The 15,168-nt window shown below is 43.6% G+C and overlaps 2 protein-coding genes and 3 pseudogenes across 2 annotated transcripts; 2 read left to right on the plus strand and 3 right to left on the minus strand.

Moving 5' to 3' along the window:
* The first annotated feature begins 1,853 nt into the window (after positions 1-1,853).
* On the plus strand, positions 1,854-2,894 carry LOC103974974 (expansin-B18-like). The gene is made up of 4 exons (XM_009389879.2): positions 1,854-2,013; positions 2,093-2,205; positions 2,298-2,491; positions 2,567-2,894. Exons 1-4 carry the CDS (start codon positions 1,854-1,856, stop codon positions 2,892-2,894), a joined length of 795 nt encoding a protein of 264 aa, XP_009388154.2.
* Positions 2,895-6,681: 3,787 nt separating this feature from the next.
* On the plus strand, positions 6,682-7,718 carry LOC103974975 (expansin-B15-like; annotated as a pseudogene).
* Positions 7,719-8,335: 617 nt separating this feature from the next.
* On the minus strand, positions 8,336-9,638 carry LOC103975761 (squamosa promoter-binding-like protein 8). Its single transcript, XM_009390836.3, has 2 exons — positions 9,006-9,638; positions 8,336-8,927 (listed from the first exon to the last, which is right to left on the minus strand). The coding sequence occupies exons 1-2, from the start codon at positions 9,506-9,508 to the stop codon at positions 8,474-8,476; spliced, it is 957 nt and encodes a 318-aa protein (XP_009389111.1). The 5' UTR covers positions 9,509-9,638; the 3' UTR covers positions 8,336-8,473.
* Positions 9,639-10,877: 1,239 nt separating this feature from the next.
* LOC135604836 (coatomer subunit alpha-3-like) lies at positions 10,878-12,693 on the minus strand (annotated as a pseudogene).
* On the minus strand, positions 12,167-15,055 carry LOC135604837 (coatomer subunit alpha-2-like; annotated as a pseudogene).
* Between the last annotated feature and the right edge of the window lie 113 nt (positions 15,056-15,168).

Below are 15,168 nucleotides of genomic sequence, written 5' to 3' on the forward strand. Positions count from 1 at the left end.
ATATATATTGGAAATGGCTTCGACTTCCTTTTTACTCATTCTTCTTCGTAGAGACAAGATCCTACGTACATAGTTAATAACTAACTCATGATGTTATCTCGTAGTCTTTCTCACATTGTCAATATTATCCCAGTGTTGTCCATATTTGGAAGAGTGATTTTTTAGATTTGCCTAAACCACTCGGAAGTTTGCTAATGCCCCTCGAGCAAATTGGTAGCAACTCTCCCAAATTACTTGTGCTTTATCGAATTTTGTGTCTATCTCTCGTACAGGTGAATGCAACATCCAGGGGTTAGGATGTCGAATGCCCAATAGGATCCCCTACTACTAAGAAGAAAAAGGTTGTTGTCCCAAGCAATAAGTGTGTGGCGAGCGAATCAGCACCACCCGTTCCTTGTGCCATGAGTCCGAGGTCCTAAGAATGTTGAATGTTGAATGTTGAGGCTCAATAGGAACACAGCCACAAAAGAAACATACAAGTCTTAGGCATCAAGGTGAGCAAATCAGTACCAGTCGTGCCTCATGCTAGATCAGCAACACAGACAGTTCTTCTCAAAGAGTGGGTAGGCTTGAAAAGAAACTAGCCAATGCCAATTCGAGCTTGGTATAGAGGTCGCTTGACTCCAAGCTCAATTCAAACAGGGATCAAGTCATAGCATCAAGAAATCAACAAGAAGTTGCTCCTGACACCCGAACACACAAGCAGTGCCTCGCTAAGGGGTCACCTCAGAAGACGAGATCAACGCGGAGGCCAACTGAGATATAGGAGATTGGGAAGGTCCCAATCGACGTAGTCTGTAACAGTTCCTGAGATGGTCGTAGTAAATACTGTCTTTTCACACACACACACACACATTCTCTCTCTCTCTCTCTCTCTCTCTCTCTTAGTTTCGGAGATATTATTCATCAATCAAACATGTAAAAGTCCAGACAACAAGTATTCTGGAAAACTAATCGATAAAAGCTTCTCCAATGATTGATTTGGTAGAGCTAAAGAAAATGTACTATAGAAGTATGAGGGTTCAAAGAACTCTAATCGAGTAGCACACTTAGGACCCTTTATAGAAGGCTTCGGTGATCGTAGGGATCAATCGAGAGAGTTAATTCACCGAGTGAGACGCAAACATGAGGAGTCATCTGGCTGAATTGTTGGGTGTCGCAGTTAGCACAGTCATGCTGACGACGTGGGTCGCTCGGCTGACGCATCATACTAGACTTACAAGACGTCTGAATAGACGTAGTGTTTGATTGTCTACGTGTTAAATCCCTTACCATATATAAATTTTTATATAAATATAAAGTCATGTATTATTATTATTATTATTATTATTATTATTTTTTTATCTAATATCTATGATTATGAAATATCAAGCAACTATACAATAGATACCAATTTCGACTGACGGTTAAACTAAAAGCAAAAGCGGAAAACCCATCTCCAAAAATGACAATATTTATCCATTCCTCTCTCGTGGTGGGATCCCTTCAACGCACATAATGAGATGAAACGGGAGGCGAATTCAGTTGTTTATTTGGTAAATGAGAAAATAAATCTTAATTAATATGAGGAGAATTATATAAAGGTTTAAAAGCATCGATTTTTTTGTAGGGAATAAGAAATTTGTTAATTAATATGGGGAGATTTATTTCATACTATTTTTATCCTTAAATATGAATTAGAAAATGTTAAAATGTGCTCCATATAAAATATGCAACATTATATGGTTTTTGGACAACAAAATTATACGGGACTGAATACTACGAATTAGCTGAGGTTAATGTATTCATCCCGTCTATAAATAGTATCACCATTTCTTCTTCGTTCTCGAGCTCGAAGCACTTGCTTAGCAGCCATGGCGACCTCCTCCTCCTCCTTGCGTCGTCTCTCTTCTCTTCTTCTTTTCGTTGGTTTCCTTTCCCTGCTCCGCCCCTCCGCTTGCTACAGCCGCATTTTGCTGAACTCGTCCGCCGTAGCCACCTGGTACGGGAGCCCCGGAGGCGCTGGAAGTGATGGTAATGTCTGCAATATTCCGGCGTTACGTTCTGAAGTATACATGAGAGCATACGTGAAATAGTCGATCGGCATGTACAGGTGGTGCATGTGGATATGGTGATGCGGTTTCTAAGCCTCCGTTCTCATCCTTCATAGCAGCAGGCGGTCCTTCGCTGTTCAAATCAGGCATGGGATGTGGTGCTTGCTATCAGGTATACACGCTTCAGCTAAGTAGCTATAATTGTTTCGTCCGCTACGTAGATAATGTTGGGAGACAGAATGACGATGGCACTGATCGGATCAGGTCTCGTGCACCTCGAACGGTGCATGCTCCGGGAACCCGGTGACCGTGGTCATCACGGACGAGTGCCCCGGCGGCCCGTGTGCTTCCGACCCCGTCCATTTTGACCTCAGCGGGACTGCCTTCGGGGCCATGGCGAAGCCTGGCCAAGCCGATGCGCTTCGCAACGTGGGCTCCCTTCAGATACAATACTCCAGGTGACAACCCCAACCCGGAACGCAACTACCACTAGAACACCCTTATCCTTACATACTTCTCCTGTGGCTTCCTAGAGTGCACTGCAACTACTCGAGCGTCAAAGTCAGCTTCAAGATGGACGCCGGATCCAACCCATACTACTTCGCCGTGGTCATCGAGTTCGAAGACGGGGACGGTGATCTCTCGGCCGTCGACGTGCAGCAGGCGGGGTCGGGCTCCTGGATACCCACGCAGCAGTCATGGGGCGCCGTTTGGAAGCTGAACTCGGGGTGGCCACTGCAGGCTCCATTATCGATCCGGCTGACCTCCGGCCTTTCGGGGAAGACCCTCGTTGCCACCAACGTCATCCCCGTGGATTGGAAACCGGGGGCCACGTACAACTCCACAGTCAACTTCCCATAAGTCTAAAACAATGCACCGAATTGCTACTTATGTAAGATTCTGTTGGATACTTTGTGTGTGTGTGCGGCTGTTCCAAGTATATATATACATACTTGACTTGGGTACTGCATGAAGCTCGTAAAAGAGAACCGTGGAAGCTCTGAATCAAGGTTTCGCGTAATGCATTGCTAATAAGATAATTAATAATCATCTATGTTTTGCATTGTTAATGAGATAGTGAATGAATTTGCGTAGAAAAAAGAAAAAGAAGATCAACGTGACACTGTTCATCGATAGTCTTTGTTTTCTTGTATAATAGTTTTTGAGTGGTTTTCAAGCCCAAACTGTTTGTAAGGCGGCAGAGTATGGAAATGACAGCCGGTTGATGCCAAATAAGTTTATGACAGCACGTTGAGGCCAAAGGCCAACCTCAACAAGCACCAACGATTTCTAGAGAGGAGACACATCCTCGCTGAAATCTACAAGGGTATTGCGAAGGTGAGAACCCATTACTTTTCGGTCAAGTCTTTCTGATTGACCGAGTCAGCTGCGCCGACGATCCTTTTTGAAGAGACGAAGGACATGACGAAGAAACTGATCGAGGCGACTGAAGCGGCATTATGAAACCCACTAGCATTTGCTCAGAGACACTCGGATTCGGAAGTGGCATCTTGCCGACAAAGCCCTACGTCTCTAGTCCGCCAATGCCGACCTCGTTCGTCAGGTCGAGGACATAGTGAACCACCACTGGCTGGAAGAGTTCCTCCGACAACAATATGGACTCGAAGGGATCGCCAGATACCAGCGTCGACAAGATTCCAGATGGGACTCGGTAGGCAGAACTACAACTCCTTCGAGTATGGCTTTCGTTCGGTGATTGTGCGAGTCTCAGGCGTCATCGTCGAGGAGAATCAGTGCCTTGGCAAGGTCCCAACCATGGCAATCGCGAGAACGGCAGTGGTTCCCCTCGAGTGGTTGTGGTAGATGATGCCAAGCCCGAGCAAGAATAACCCGTTGTTGCCAAATAAATAGTGTATCTTTTTCTTTTGGTGTTACGACTAATTCTCATCAATCATACATGCAATGGTCCCAACAGTAACTACGCAAAATTTCCACGTCGATTAAATGAGTATTTCCAGAAAGATAGTACTGAGTGCGTTATTCTGTGTTGGGTGATATTTGATTAACTCTACTTTTAGCCTTCTCTAACATGTCGAACCACGGAGCCAACATCGGTTCAAATTTAAATCTTTTGTAGGTTTCGCATCGAAGGATAAGTGGGTTCGGAAAGGTTATCCAAAACTAAGTCGAGTGTTTGCTTGATTGATGGTTTGATGGTGTGATTGTCGGTGATATCTCTATTAGCTCGACTCAACTTTAGGCTATGTACAAGAGTCGGAAGATGATTGAGTGGGTGACTCAAATATTAGAAGTCGACCATATAAAGACTAGAGTTAGGTGGGATGCTCAATCTGATCTATCGACGCTCAAGTTAGAATTGAGGTGAAGAGTAAAGACATAAGTGAATATAACTAACCTTAACAACAATTAAAATTTTATAGTGGGATGAGCCCAAGAGAATGCTAACTCATCTTCCCAAAAATGACTTAATTAACTTTAATTAGTTTAAATAATAATTTAATAAATTTAAATAAGTAAGAACAAAATAATCAAGTGGGGTTAGAAGGTATGAAAATAAAATGTGTAAGACAAATCCTCTATGGGCATTTGGCCCATGTGGCTCTGATGTAGCGATATAAAGCTCTCCATATTCTATTATATCACTATAATAGTATGGTTATACTTGTTGGAAAATCTGGGGTATCATCACATGTGCAACGGAAGAACAGAAAATAAAATTCTAAAATTTCTCGTAGAGAAAGAATGTTTCATCATTGTGCAAAGATTGGTGTGCAAAAACCTGTAAAATCGAAAACTACGCGTATATGAAAAATGTGTTACTTAGGAAGATTGTATATCCCTAAAAATCTACAAATCTATGGGAAAGAATGAAGGAGGTCAACTTTCCTCCTCTCTAGCGATGATCCACACAGTAGGGGTAGTGAAGATGCTCCTCAAATCGTTTTATAATCCTCCTTTTCACGTGCACCACATGATCAATAAGTGGCCAATCTATCTTACTGTTCACACACCCAAAACAGAGACTACTAGCTAAGGAAAGGAGGGAGAGAGGAGTATATGAGATATAGTAAAAAATGGTTTAGCCTATGACCCTTTGGTTCCCTCTTATTTATAGAGGCTCCATCTTAACTTAATCCTAATAGATCATACTTTATTATGTACTAGATCTTTATCCAACTACCCAAGCATATTTGATTAATGAATCTCTACCTAATAATCTTTCATTGGCTCTTATTGAATCTCATCTATAGAATCTACTAATTCAATGGCTTATTATCTAATAAGATAGGGGCTCCAGCGGATATCTTATATCCGAACCTCTACTCGTGGCAACACCTACCATATGTGTGTGACCCTCCAAGCCCAATATCGAGCTGGCCGTGAGTTGTACCTATCAGAATTCTTTCTAGCTCAGTGAATTATTATCTTCATAATAATTTACTCGACTCATTGACCGCAAACGTAATAGGCCACTATGCCGTAGTTCCCAAACGATACATGGATCGTACATCAGGTATGGTGCTATCAAACCTATACAGAATCTGCTCGAGTCTCGCTCTAATTAGATTATTTCGGAAAACTCTTTCTCTTTCAATCCGAATGACCCTGACAAGAGATTTATATAAGTAAAAATGCATATGATATTTCTCTCATGACACCAAGAGCGGATGATTCTTTGTCGAGACTCAATAACTATTATAAGGTTAGTTGTCACTCATGATGACCAGTTGTGCAATATATGAAACTTTCAAGCCTATAAGTCTGGTATCAAAGAGTAAAGTACTCATAAAAGATATCCTTTGTGTCTTAAGTTTAAGAACTAGATATACCACCGAGATAATAAAATCAATGTCTAATAATGAGATATTATCAATTATCCAGTATTCCATAAACAGATCAATCAGTAAAATCATTTTCAATGAGCACCTACATTATATCCCTAGTGTTCTTATATGAGCAACTATGAGACCAGCATCCTCCTAGATAAGTATACAACACACTAGTCTATCCAATTATCTCGATGTCCCTCTTGAGTAACCTATAACTGAGATTATTTAAGGTTTATATTTAATAGCGAATCGGTTTTATTATCATGATCTCATCACGATCCGATTCTCATTACATAAATCTATAGATATTTGAATATATACAATAGACAATATAAAATGAAAAAAATACCTAATATATAATAAACAAAAAAGAGTGTGTATTATATTATGCATACCATCACTCATGTGATTGACTTGCAAGACACCTATGACTAGTAGAATATGCTCATCGCACATTCTTTCATACACTTTAACCAGAGCACATTTAGACTCTAAATTTCCTAAACACGTGTGTGATTGAAGGAGTTACCATGTAATTCAGTGTGATTTATTTCAACTTACTTTATTCTTAAATAAGATGAAAAAAAAAGTCTTGCCCATATTTCTTTAGGAAATGAAGAAAAATCTTAATTAATATGGAAATATTTATTTCATATTATCTCTAAATAGGAATTGAAAAGGTTTTATTGTTTGTCAGGTATTCAAAACTTGGAAACAATGCGAGGGTACAAAAAATTGGAAGTAAAAGATAAATACATGCTACGAATAAACTGATCGATCCGAGCAACCAACCATCTCTTCTTCCTCGTCGAGCTCGAAGCATTTGCTTAGTAGCCATGGCCTTCTCGCTTCGTCATCCCTCTTCTCTTCTTGTCTTCGTTGCACTGCTTGGTTTCCTTTCCCTGTTTCGTCCCTGCGCTTGCTCCAGCCGCAATTTCCTGAACACGTACGCCGCAGTGTTTGGCACGTCGCCGGCCGAAGCCACCTGGTACGGAAGCGCCCATGGCGCTGGAAGTGATGGTAATGTCAGCAACATTCCGGTGTTACGTTCTGAAGCATATGTGAGATCATACGTGAAATATTCTGCATGTATGTATATCCATACAGGTGGTGCAGTTGCTACGGCCCCGTTCTCATCCACGATAGCAGCAGAAGGTCCTTCGCTGTACAAATCAGGCAAGGGATGTGGTGCTTGTTATCAGGTACACACGCTTAGCCAGCAATTGTGTCATCTGCTACGTATATATGTTGGGAGAAAGAATGATCATGGCACTGATTGGATCAGGTTTCGTGCACGTCGAACGCTGCATGCTCCGGAAACCCGGTGACTCTCGTCATCACGGATGAGTGCCCCGGCGGTCCGTGTGCTTCCGGCGCCGTCCATTTTGACCTCAGCGGGAGTGCCTTCGGGGCCATGTCGAAGCCCGGTCAAGAAGACACGCTTCGGGCCGCAGGAGCCATTCAAGTACAGTACTCCACAGGTGAGAACCCCAACCCGGAACAACTGCCACTCGAACACCCGACCCTAACACACTCCCTGTGGCTTCGCAGAGTGCCGTGCAGCTACCCAGGCGTCAACGTCGCCTTCAAGGTGGATGCCGGATCCAACGCAAACTACCTCGCCGTGCTCATCATAAACGAAGCGGAGGACCGGGATCTTGCGACCGTTGACGTGTAGCAAGGGTCGGGCTCGTGGACTCCAACGCAGCAGTCGTCGGGCGCCATCTAGAAGCTGAACTAGGGGTCGCCGCTGCAGGCGCCGTTCTCTTTGCGGTTGACCTCCGGCTTGTCGGGCAAGACCCTCGTCGCCTCCAACGTCATCCCCGCCGATTGGACACCAGGGAGCACGTACAACTCCAACGTCAACTTCTAATTAGTCTAAAACAATGCACTAAACCACTACTTATAAAGGATAATGTTAAATACTTTGTGTGTGTGTGTGTGTGGGGTTATTGCAATATGAAACTCATAAATAAGAAGTGTGGAAGACGATATCAGCTCTTCTGTTCTCAATCGAAACTTCATGTAATGCATGTGTTTGTGTTGAGTCCTCTTTCTCCCCTCGTTCACGAATCCTAATTGCGATCTAAATAAAAACTTTTCCCTTTTTACCGTATACGTCTGAGAAGATCTAAGTGTGTAAAGATTTAGATTGACCTTTAAGGGTCTTAGATCATAGTGTATTGAACTAGTGGTTCAAATTAGCTGATAGAAGGCCAATTATCCTATCAAATCGAGTCTGATTCCATGTTTTTGTTTATAAAAACAAGAAGAAAAGAGAGAGTTACTTAGTAGAATTGTGATACGTCTTATTACTATTTTCTTTCGGCGCCATGATTTCTCCATTAGGGATATATAATAGCAAGTGGGATATTTTCGATATCCAATCTATTCAAGAATTTGAAGTGTCAATACTTGTTATGTGTCTCATACTTCCTTGCCGTACGAAGTCGATAGAAATAGTGTTTACATAGTTTGAAGCAGCTTAAATAAAGGAGAAAAACTCTTTTGATTTATTAGAAGAAAAGGGTGCCTGAAACCAACATAGAAATCAACCAACGAGAGAAAGCACTACTACGTAGTACTACTCCTACTGCTTGTTATTGCTGCTTGATCCGACCATGCCCTCTAGTTAATGCTGCTGCGATCCTCCTCCTCGTCCCCCCAAGCCGTAAACCTCTCCTCGCGGACTCGGAACTCCCCCAGTTGCACCAGGAATGGCGCACCCGGCGGCGAGTTCTCAGCGGACGATGACAACGCCATCCCGGTCCCAGCGACACCGCTGCCGCAGCCGAGCCCCAGCCCTGTCCTCGTTGTGGCCGTGTGGGTCAGCGGCATCGGCAACAGCGGCTGTGCCTGAGGTGGTGACATGTGCGCCACCGGTGAATCGCTTTCCGGTTTGCACCCGGTAAATGACGTTGGAGCCTTGGCATCGGCGGATGCGTCGCTGCTACTGTTGTTGTTGTGCTGGTTTACAGTACTCGTCGCCAGGTCCTGAGACTTCCTCCGGCGGCGGTTGTGATCAGCCAGCCGCTTCCGGCAGCTCCGTTTCCCCTGATCGAATTCTGTGAGCGCGTGAAACCTATACGTACTTGAACGTCATCTCAGTGGATCTGAGCTTTAAAGCACGAAATAGTGAGGAGTGGGATGGATACAGGACCTGCTGCATTGTTGGCAGAAACGCTGAGAAAGGCCGGCGACGATGGCGATCGAAGCTTTCGAGTGGAACTCACACACCTTGTGGCGGCGGTGGTAGTGCTTCGCATGTGTGAGGTCGATCCCACATCCCTCTGCCTGGCACCGAGCTATGCGGGTCCTCCGCCGGCACACTCGCCCAACCACGACGCTGGCCTCCTCCGCCGGCGAGAAGTAGGTGCGTACCCCGAGGTTGAGCCCGATCCTCGCCGGCAATGGCGGCAGTGCCATCCCATACCGCTGGTGGCACGTCGAAGGCGGCGATGGCGGGAAGAGTGCCGCAGCCGTCAACGGCTGAGGCTGCGGGAAGAAGTCAGCGAAACCGCTGCCGCCAAGGCCATGGCCGCCGAAGTGGTCGAACAGGGTTGCATGCTGCTGCCCGCCGTCGTGGCCGCCGTTCTCCTCGCCAAACAGCAGCATGGCTGCTGCTGCCGCAGCGGGATTCCCCCACTCGTAATCCAACATCATCTTTATGTCGGCTTCAGTCTACAACTGTAAATCATTAAGAGGAGAGTGGAGAAGGCCAAAGAAGATTCCAGTGATGAATCTTGAACGAAGAAAATAAGCAAGTGAAACCCTAAGAGCTCGCTATCTTTCACCTTGGCTGCACCAGGAGAGCGTAAACTGCGGCTTAAATAGGTGCAATATTTACTGAGATGATTACACAGCGTTATCCACGTTTACTGGACTGCGTTCATCGTCTTTGTCTGGTTGCTGCAAGTTTGGAGAATTAGACCGAAGGAATCATCCCTCGTCGGTCCCCCTTCATCGGATTCTGGGGACGACACGAACGCACGAGCTCTGACATAAGGAAGCTCGTATGAAGTTTCATTCCCGCGTCGCGTCGTGGTCCGTGGCCACCCCGCTGGCTTTCTCCCCGGCCATCGGAACTGCTGCCCTCCGATTTTGGAGTACGAGATCACGGGGCTGATCCGCCGATGACTTGTCCTCGTTGCATCCGACGGCCGGAAGAGCGGCGGGGAGGGATGAGGACAGCGGAAGAGGACGGGACGGAGCACTTCTCTGCACGTGTCAACATCGTGTCTACGTCCGCAAAAACGTGTTGTATCGTGCCGCGTATGGTCGTGATGGGAAGGACTGCTCGTGCCGTTGATACATGTTTCAGGAATCCCAAAGAATCAGCAGCTTACGCGTGTCTTCGCTCCTGCTTCAAGAATACACCGATCGGATTAGCCCATACTTTCCCCCTAATGACGTTGGGATCTGTAGTATTGCATGTTAACACTGCATTATCTTGTATCATGTTAATATATACTATCCTAATCTCAATATGGACAACACTCCATCCATGGGAAGATTCGATCAACACGACATTCAAAAATTAAATGTTTATTCAAAAAGATGGATGATTAAGACTTAAAAGCATGATAAGATTAATAATTTTCCTATAGATGCGGGTTTATAGAATTTGCATCCCTAGCAAAGGGTTGTGATGGAAGAGTTTGCACAACAAAAGACATCTTGGGTATATATATGATCAAACCAAATTTTAATAGACTTGCCAACTAAAAGAATCATTCACATTGCTAACCAAGCACATATGAGAAGGGTTCGTTACCGCATCTTTGAAGCAAAAGGACTTCCTAAATTGATTTTCTTTTCCAAAATAATCTGTAAAAATCGATCAAAGCCTTAAAACTCCAGCACTTACCTAATGGCGAAAAGAAACAAGGAACAATGCTCAAAAGCAACTCTCTTGCTATGTGCTTTAACATTCAAACAATCAATACATTCGAAGCAAGAAATAGTACGATACATTCAAGCACTCTACAGAAAGAAAAGGAAATGTCATATGTAAGAGATTACCTAGTCCCAATTATCTTAGCTTGTGTAAGAAACATGAGGCATCTACTCGAACCACTGCAAGCTCACAGACAGAACGGAGCTGCCCTTCAATGGCAGGACGAACCGAGCTCCACAATAAGGGCAGGATACATCTTTCTGCCCACGACAGATTGGAGCAAAAGTTGCCCCACGAACAACAAATGGGATTCCTGTAAGTATAATTGAGCTTATTAGCATCCTTTTTATCACCAGCATGTGGTAGCACCTGCCTACCCTTCTTTGCTTAGATATCAGTTGGACTGTTTTCCAGAAGCAACCTGGCAAACTTAGCTGCTGTAGCATGGTTCCCTCCCTAGTAGCAGACAGTCATAGCATTATGGAGGACAAGCCTCGTAAGAATCTTCGGAAGCTTACAGTTGCCAGCTCCTGCTGTTAAACTGAATTGTCCTTGATTTCCTTGCTCTGAACTTACATTTTCAAGCCCAGGAGACTAGCAATCTCAATTAGCTCCTTCACCTCATCAGCTTCCCTCATCGAGTCCACTGCAACAAACGGGATAGTGAACAGAATGTTGAGAAATTGGCAAAGCCTCTGGAAATTTTCTCTGTTGTGGCTTGATAAGCCGCCTTTAGCATCTCATCCATCTGCACAAAGTTGTACACAAGTGCTGTTGAGCCCCTTGTATTAGGACTGGTAGACTCATTCCATCCTTTCGCAACAGCAATTGATATAGCTGGAACAAACAGGAAAGGCACACATCTAGGTATGACAGGCCACAAGAAGATCCGGGAACAATGGCTTCATAGGTGCAAAGTTCATTATACCCAATTGCCGGCTAAGCAAACGCATGGCAGTGTCATAATTTCCAGCTGCCACATGCTCCCCAGCAAAATAGATAACTTCTGAATCCAGATTTGGCTGACAGGCATACCAGGTGTAGGGGCAACAGATAAGGAACTTCCAGCATCTATTGATGTATCCACATCAAGCGGCAATTCCAAATCCTCAAGGTCCCATCCTCCTTCATCATTAACTTCATTTGTTACCTCATCCTCAATTTCTGCTACTATATTTTGCATCATACCCTCCTTGTCAACAATGTCCAATTCCTCATCACCGTTTCAACACCAGTAGCTTCTTCCTCTTCCTCATTTTCTACCCTCCCAGTGTCCAAACCGTCATTGAAGATACCCCTCATTACCCCTAACAGTAGCCAATCACCACTGCACATGAGCGGTAGAGGTGGCATCAGAAGAGAATTCAGCAGCAAGCCAGTTGAAGTTCTCTGAGAACAACCCTCTGTTTTAGATAAAAAATGGGCATCCTATCCTCAGCTCTGGATGACAGGTTACCAGTGCCATCATAAAATATGGCATCCGTACCAATTGCAAGAAGTCTCTTCTTTACAACCTCATTTTTAAGGTTTTTCACAATAGCATGATTGCTAATCTTGTCAAGAACAGCAAACCTATTACGAGCTACAAAAACAATTGATGCTCCAGCTCCCTTGCTTGCAATCCAGCATATAGTCACCCGTTCCAAAAATGCCCTTAAGAACAATATAAAGCTCATAAGATCCACCCTCCACATCAGAAGATATCAAAACAGCATTCTCACTGGGACTAAAAGAATGTTCTAAAACCCTGCTTCAAGCTGACAGAGCCAGATCTTCTTATAGGAGCTACCTTATAGAAACACAAGAAACAATTTTACACATAGCATAGAGTATCTCCACTGACAGAGAAAGCTGGACATTCCCTTTCCAATATGACAACAATCATGCCATTATCATGACTAGCAACAGAAGGTTCATTTCTGGATGTGCAGCGAGAATTTAGAACAGTCATGTTCCTGACTGAATGTTCATACCTGTCAATTTCTGGATGTGCAGCAAGAAACATTATTCATGTGACCTCTCAACGTGTTCACCTCCAAAGCTTTTCAATCTGTTACAATGAGATTAACATTAGTGGACTCGCTTTCGTTTAAGCTAACAAGTAACATCAATATTTTCCTTCTTAGACTCATGTCATAAAGGAAATAAATAAAATTTTCAGACATTTCTCACATTAAAATGATATGATAGAAACACAAAAAACAATCTCTAGAACTCTATTAGATCAGTTTCTGTAAATTGCAATTTCATTTTTCTCAACATCAGACAAAATAACAATTTCAGTTTGCACTCCTAAAGAAGGATAAGGATGTTAACAGAGATGTTTATATCAGGTTACCATTCATTCTCCACAGTTTCAATCGTCGATCATCTGCCCCCGAAACAATTAGAGGCAAGGTAGGATGGAAAGATACCCAATTGACTCCATGATCATGGCCTTCCAACACATACTTGACAGCAGCATCAACACCCCCAAATACGCATTTATCCGACCCGGATGCAGGACATCATCAACCAGAGAAACCTTTTTCCTCAGTGAACTGATATCCCATAACGGACTGGCTGATCCAGAGAGACAGACAGAAGTAGGTCTTTCATCGGATGGAATGAGGCACACATGACATGATGGTTATGCCCGGTCAACACAGAAATGCAGGTCTGAGATTGCTAGTTCTCAGTCCTCATGGTTTGATCTGCTCTAACAATCCATGGGTGCTCGTCAATGAATCGAACAGTGCAGATGTAATCAAGATGTCCAAGAAGTGTGAACAAGCACCGGTGGGTCTTATAATTCCACACCTTAATCTTGTAGTTATCTCCTGCAATTACAACTTTGCTTTCAGCATCAAATGCACAAACAATTTGGATCCTTCGGAGTGCGTTCTAAAGGAAGAGTCTCAAACAAGAGATTCATGCTTTGAATGAATGAGGATGTCTTACCATTGATGACCTAATCAATTTTAAGATAGTCAACCTAAAAGCACGAACCAAGGGATATCGTATTCCAATCCTATATATGCACAACATTATAGTTTTGTATCAACAAAATGCAATAGTAGCAAATTCAGGCACTCCAAAAGTAATTTGAGACCACAATCTTTTTGAAGGACCGAGATAACAAGCGACATAGGACGACATCAGAATCAATTAGGATCGAACGAACATTGCGCATCAAGGACGCGCGTCATTACAACGACAGAGAGAGGGATGGCAGTCACCTCCGGAGACGAAAAGAGGCTCAAGCTTGTGGAAGAGGACGCCGCGGAAAGCGATCGATAAGCGTGCGCATCGGATAGTCCCACAGCTGTATGACGCCGCTATGGAGGCTAGCAAGAATCCACGGCCGCTTGCGGTGGAAGCCAGAGCCTTCACCTGGTTGCTCTTCGTCTCAAACATGGTCAGCGTCACATCCACGCCCACCTGAGCGATCGAAAGCAATGCAAAACAACCCAGATCAGAGAGAAGGGGCACTCGCCGCTCTTCTTCAGCGGTTGCTCGTTTGGGCAATTTAGCGAAAAAGCCCCTACTAATTAGTTTTTTCGCCCCTTCAGGACTCAATTTATCTCTGTATATTTTCCTTAAAGCCCCTGCATAACATTAATCTGTTATAATAAATTAGAAATACCTTCTTAATGGCAAAAGGAAAATAAATATTGTTTTATCAATTGCATCAGTGCTCCCTAAATGCAACAACTTTATTGTATTTCTTACTCCGAATCATTCGACTCTTTTAATTTAAGCATTAAAGATATATTTTATGAAGCATATTTATATAAACACTGCCTTGAATCTCTTGATTGCTTGCAACAAGCTCGAACAATTGGATTCGCAACCAGAATTTATGGTGACAGAACTCAACTTGCCTGAAGACTTAGTCTTACGTTTGTATACAAAGCTCAACCATTGGATACATGAGGTTTCACAACTATTACAACAATCAGACTCCATAGCTTCTCTAAACGATGGCGGATTTATAAAATCAAAGTTTATAAATTTTAAAAAAAATATAATTATTTATATAAGTAAAATAATATTAAATATATATAATAGATATATTGTTTTTAAAAAAATCTATTTTTTTCACTTTTTCTCGCACGACAATAAGCCTCTGCCTTCATCTTTGCATAGTCGCTTCCGTCTCCGGTGTGCCCTCGCCTACACCCACCACCTCCACCCTTGCGTTCACCTTTACTCTTGCCTATTGCTACCACCCCATCCCATGTTCGTCGTCACCTCCACTCTTGCCCTTATCCATCACCCTTGAGCATCCTCTCATCATCGTCCACCACTATTGTCATGCCCTTGTTTGCCATTGTCGAGATGCCATTAAGGCCTTATCGTGATCCCCTCGCCCTCTATCTCTACTACAACTTGCACTATTGTTGTTGTTTTGCCCCCTCACCTCTAGTCATGCCATTTTTAATGA

The sequence above is a fragment of the Musa acuminata genome, chromosome BXJ2-2 (genome assembly GCF_036884655.1).
Source record: "Musa acuminata AAA Group cultivar baxijiao chromosome BXJ2-2, Cavendish_Baxijiao_AAA, whole genome shotgun sequence".
Lineage (NCBI taxonomy): Eukaryota > Viridiplantae > Streptophyta > Magnoliopsida > Zingiberales > Musaceae > Musa > Musa acuminata.

Excerpts from the sequence above, each read along its gene's own strand:
- LOC103975761 (XM_009390836.3), bottom strand. The coding sequence starts at position 9,508 with ATGATGTTGGATTACGAGTGGGGGAATCCCGCTGCGGCAGCAGCAGCC. Across the intron at positions 8,928-9,005 it reads TTCTGCCAACAATGCAGCAG|GTTTCACGCGCTCACAGAAT; the intron begins GTCCTGTATCCA and ends AAGTACGTATAG.
- LOC103974974 (XM_009389879.2), top strand. The coding sequence starts at position 1,854 with ATGGCGACCTCCTCCTCCTCCTTGCGTCGTCTCTCTTCTCTTCTTCTT. Across the intron at positions 2,014-2,092 it reads CGGAGGCGCTGGAAGTGATG|GTGGTGCATGTGGATATGGT; the intron begins GTAATGTCTGCA and ends CGGCATGTACAG. Across the intron at positions 2,492-2,566 it reads CTTCAGATACAATACTCCAG|AGTGCACTGCAACTACTCGA; the intron begins GTGACAACCCCA and ends GTGGCTTCCTAG.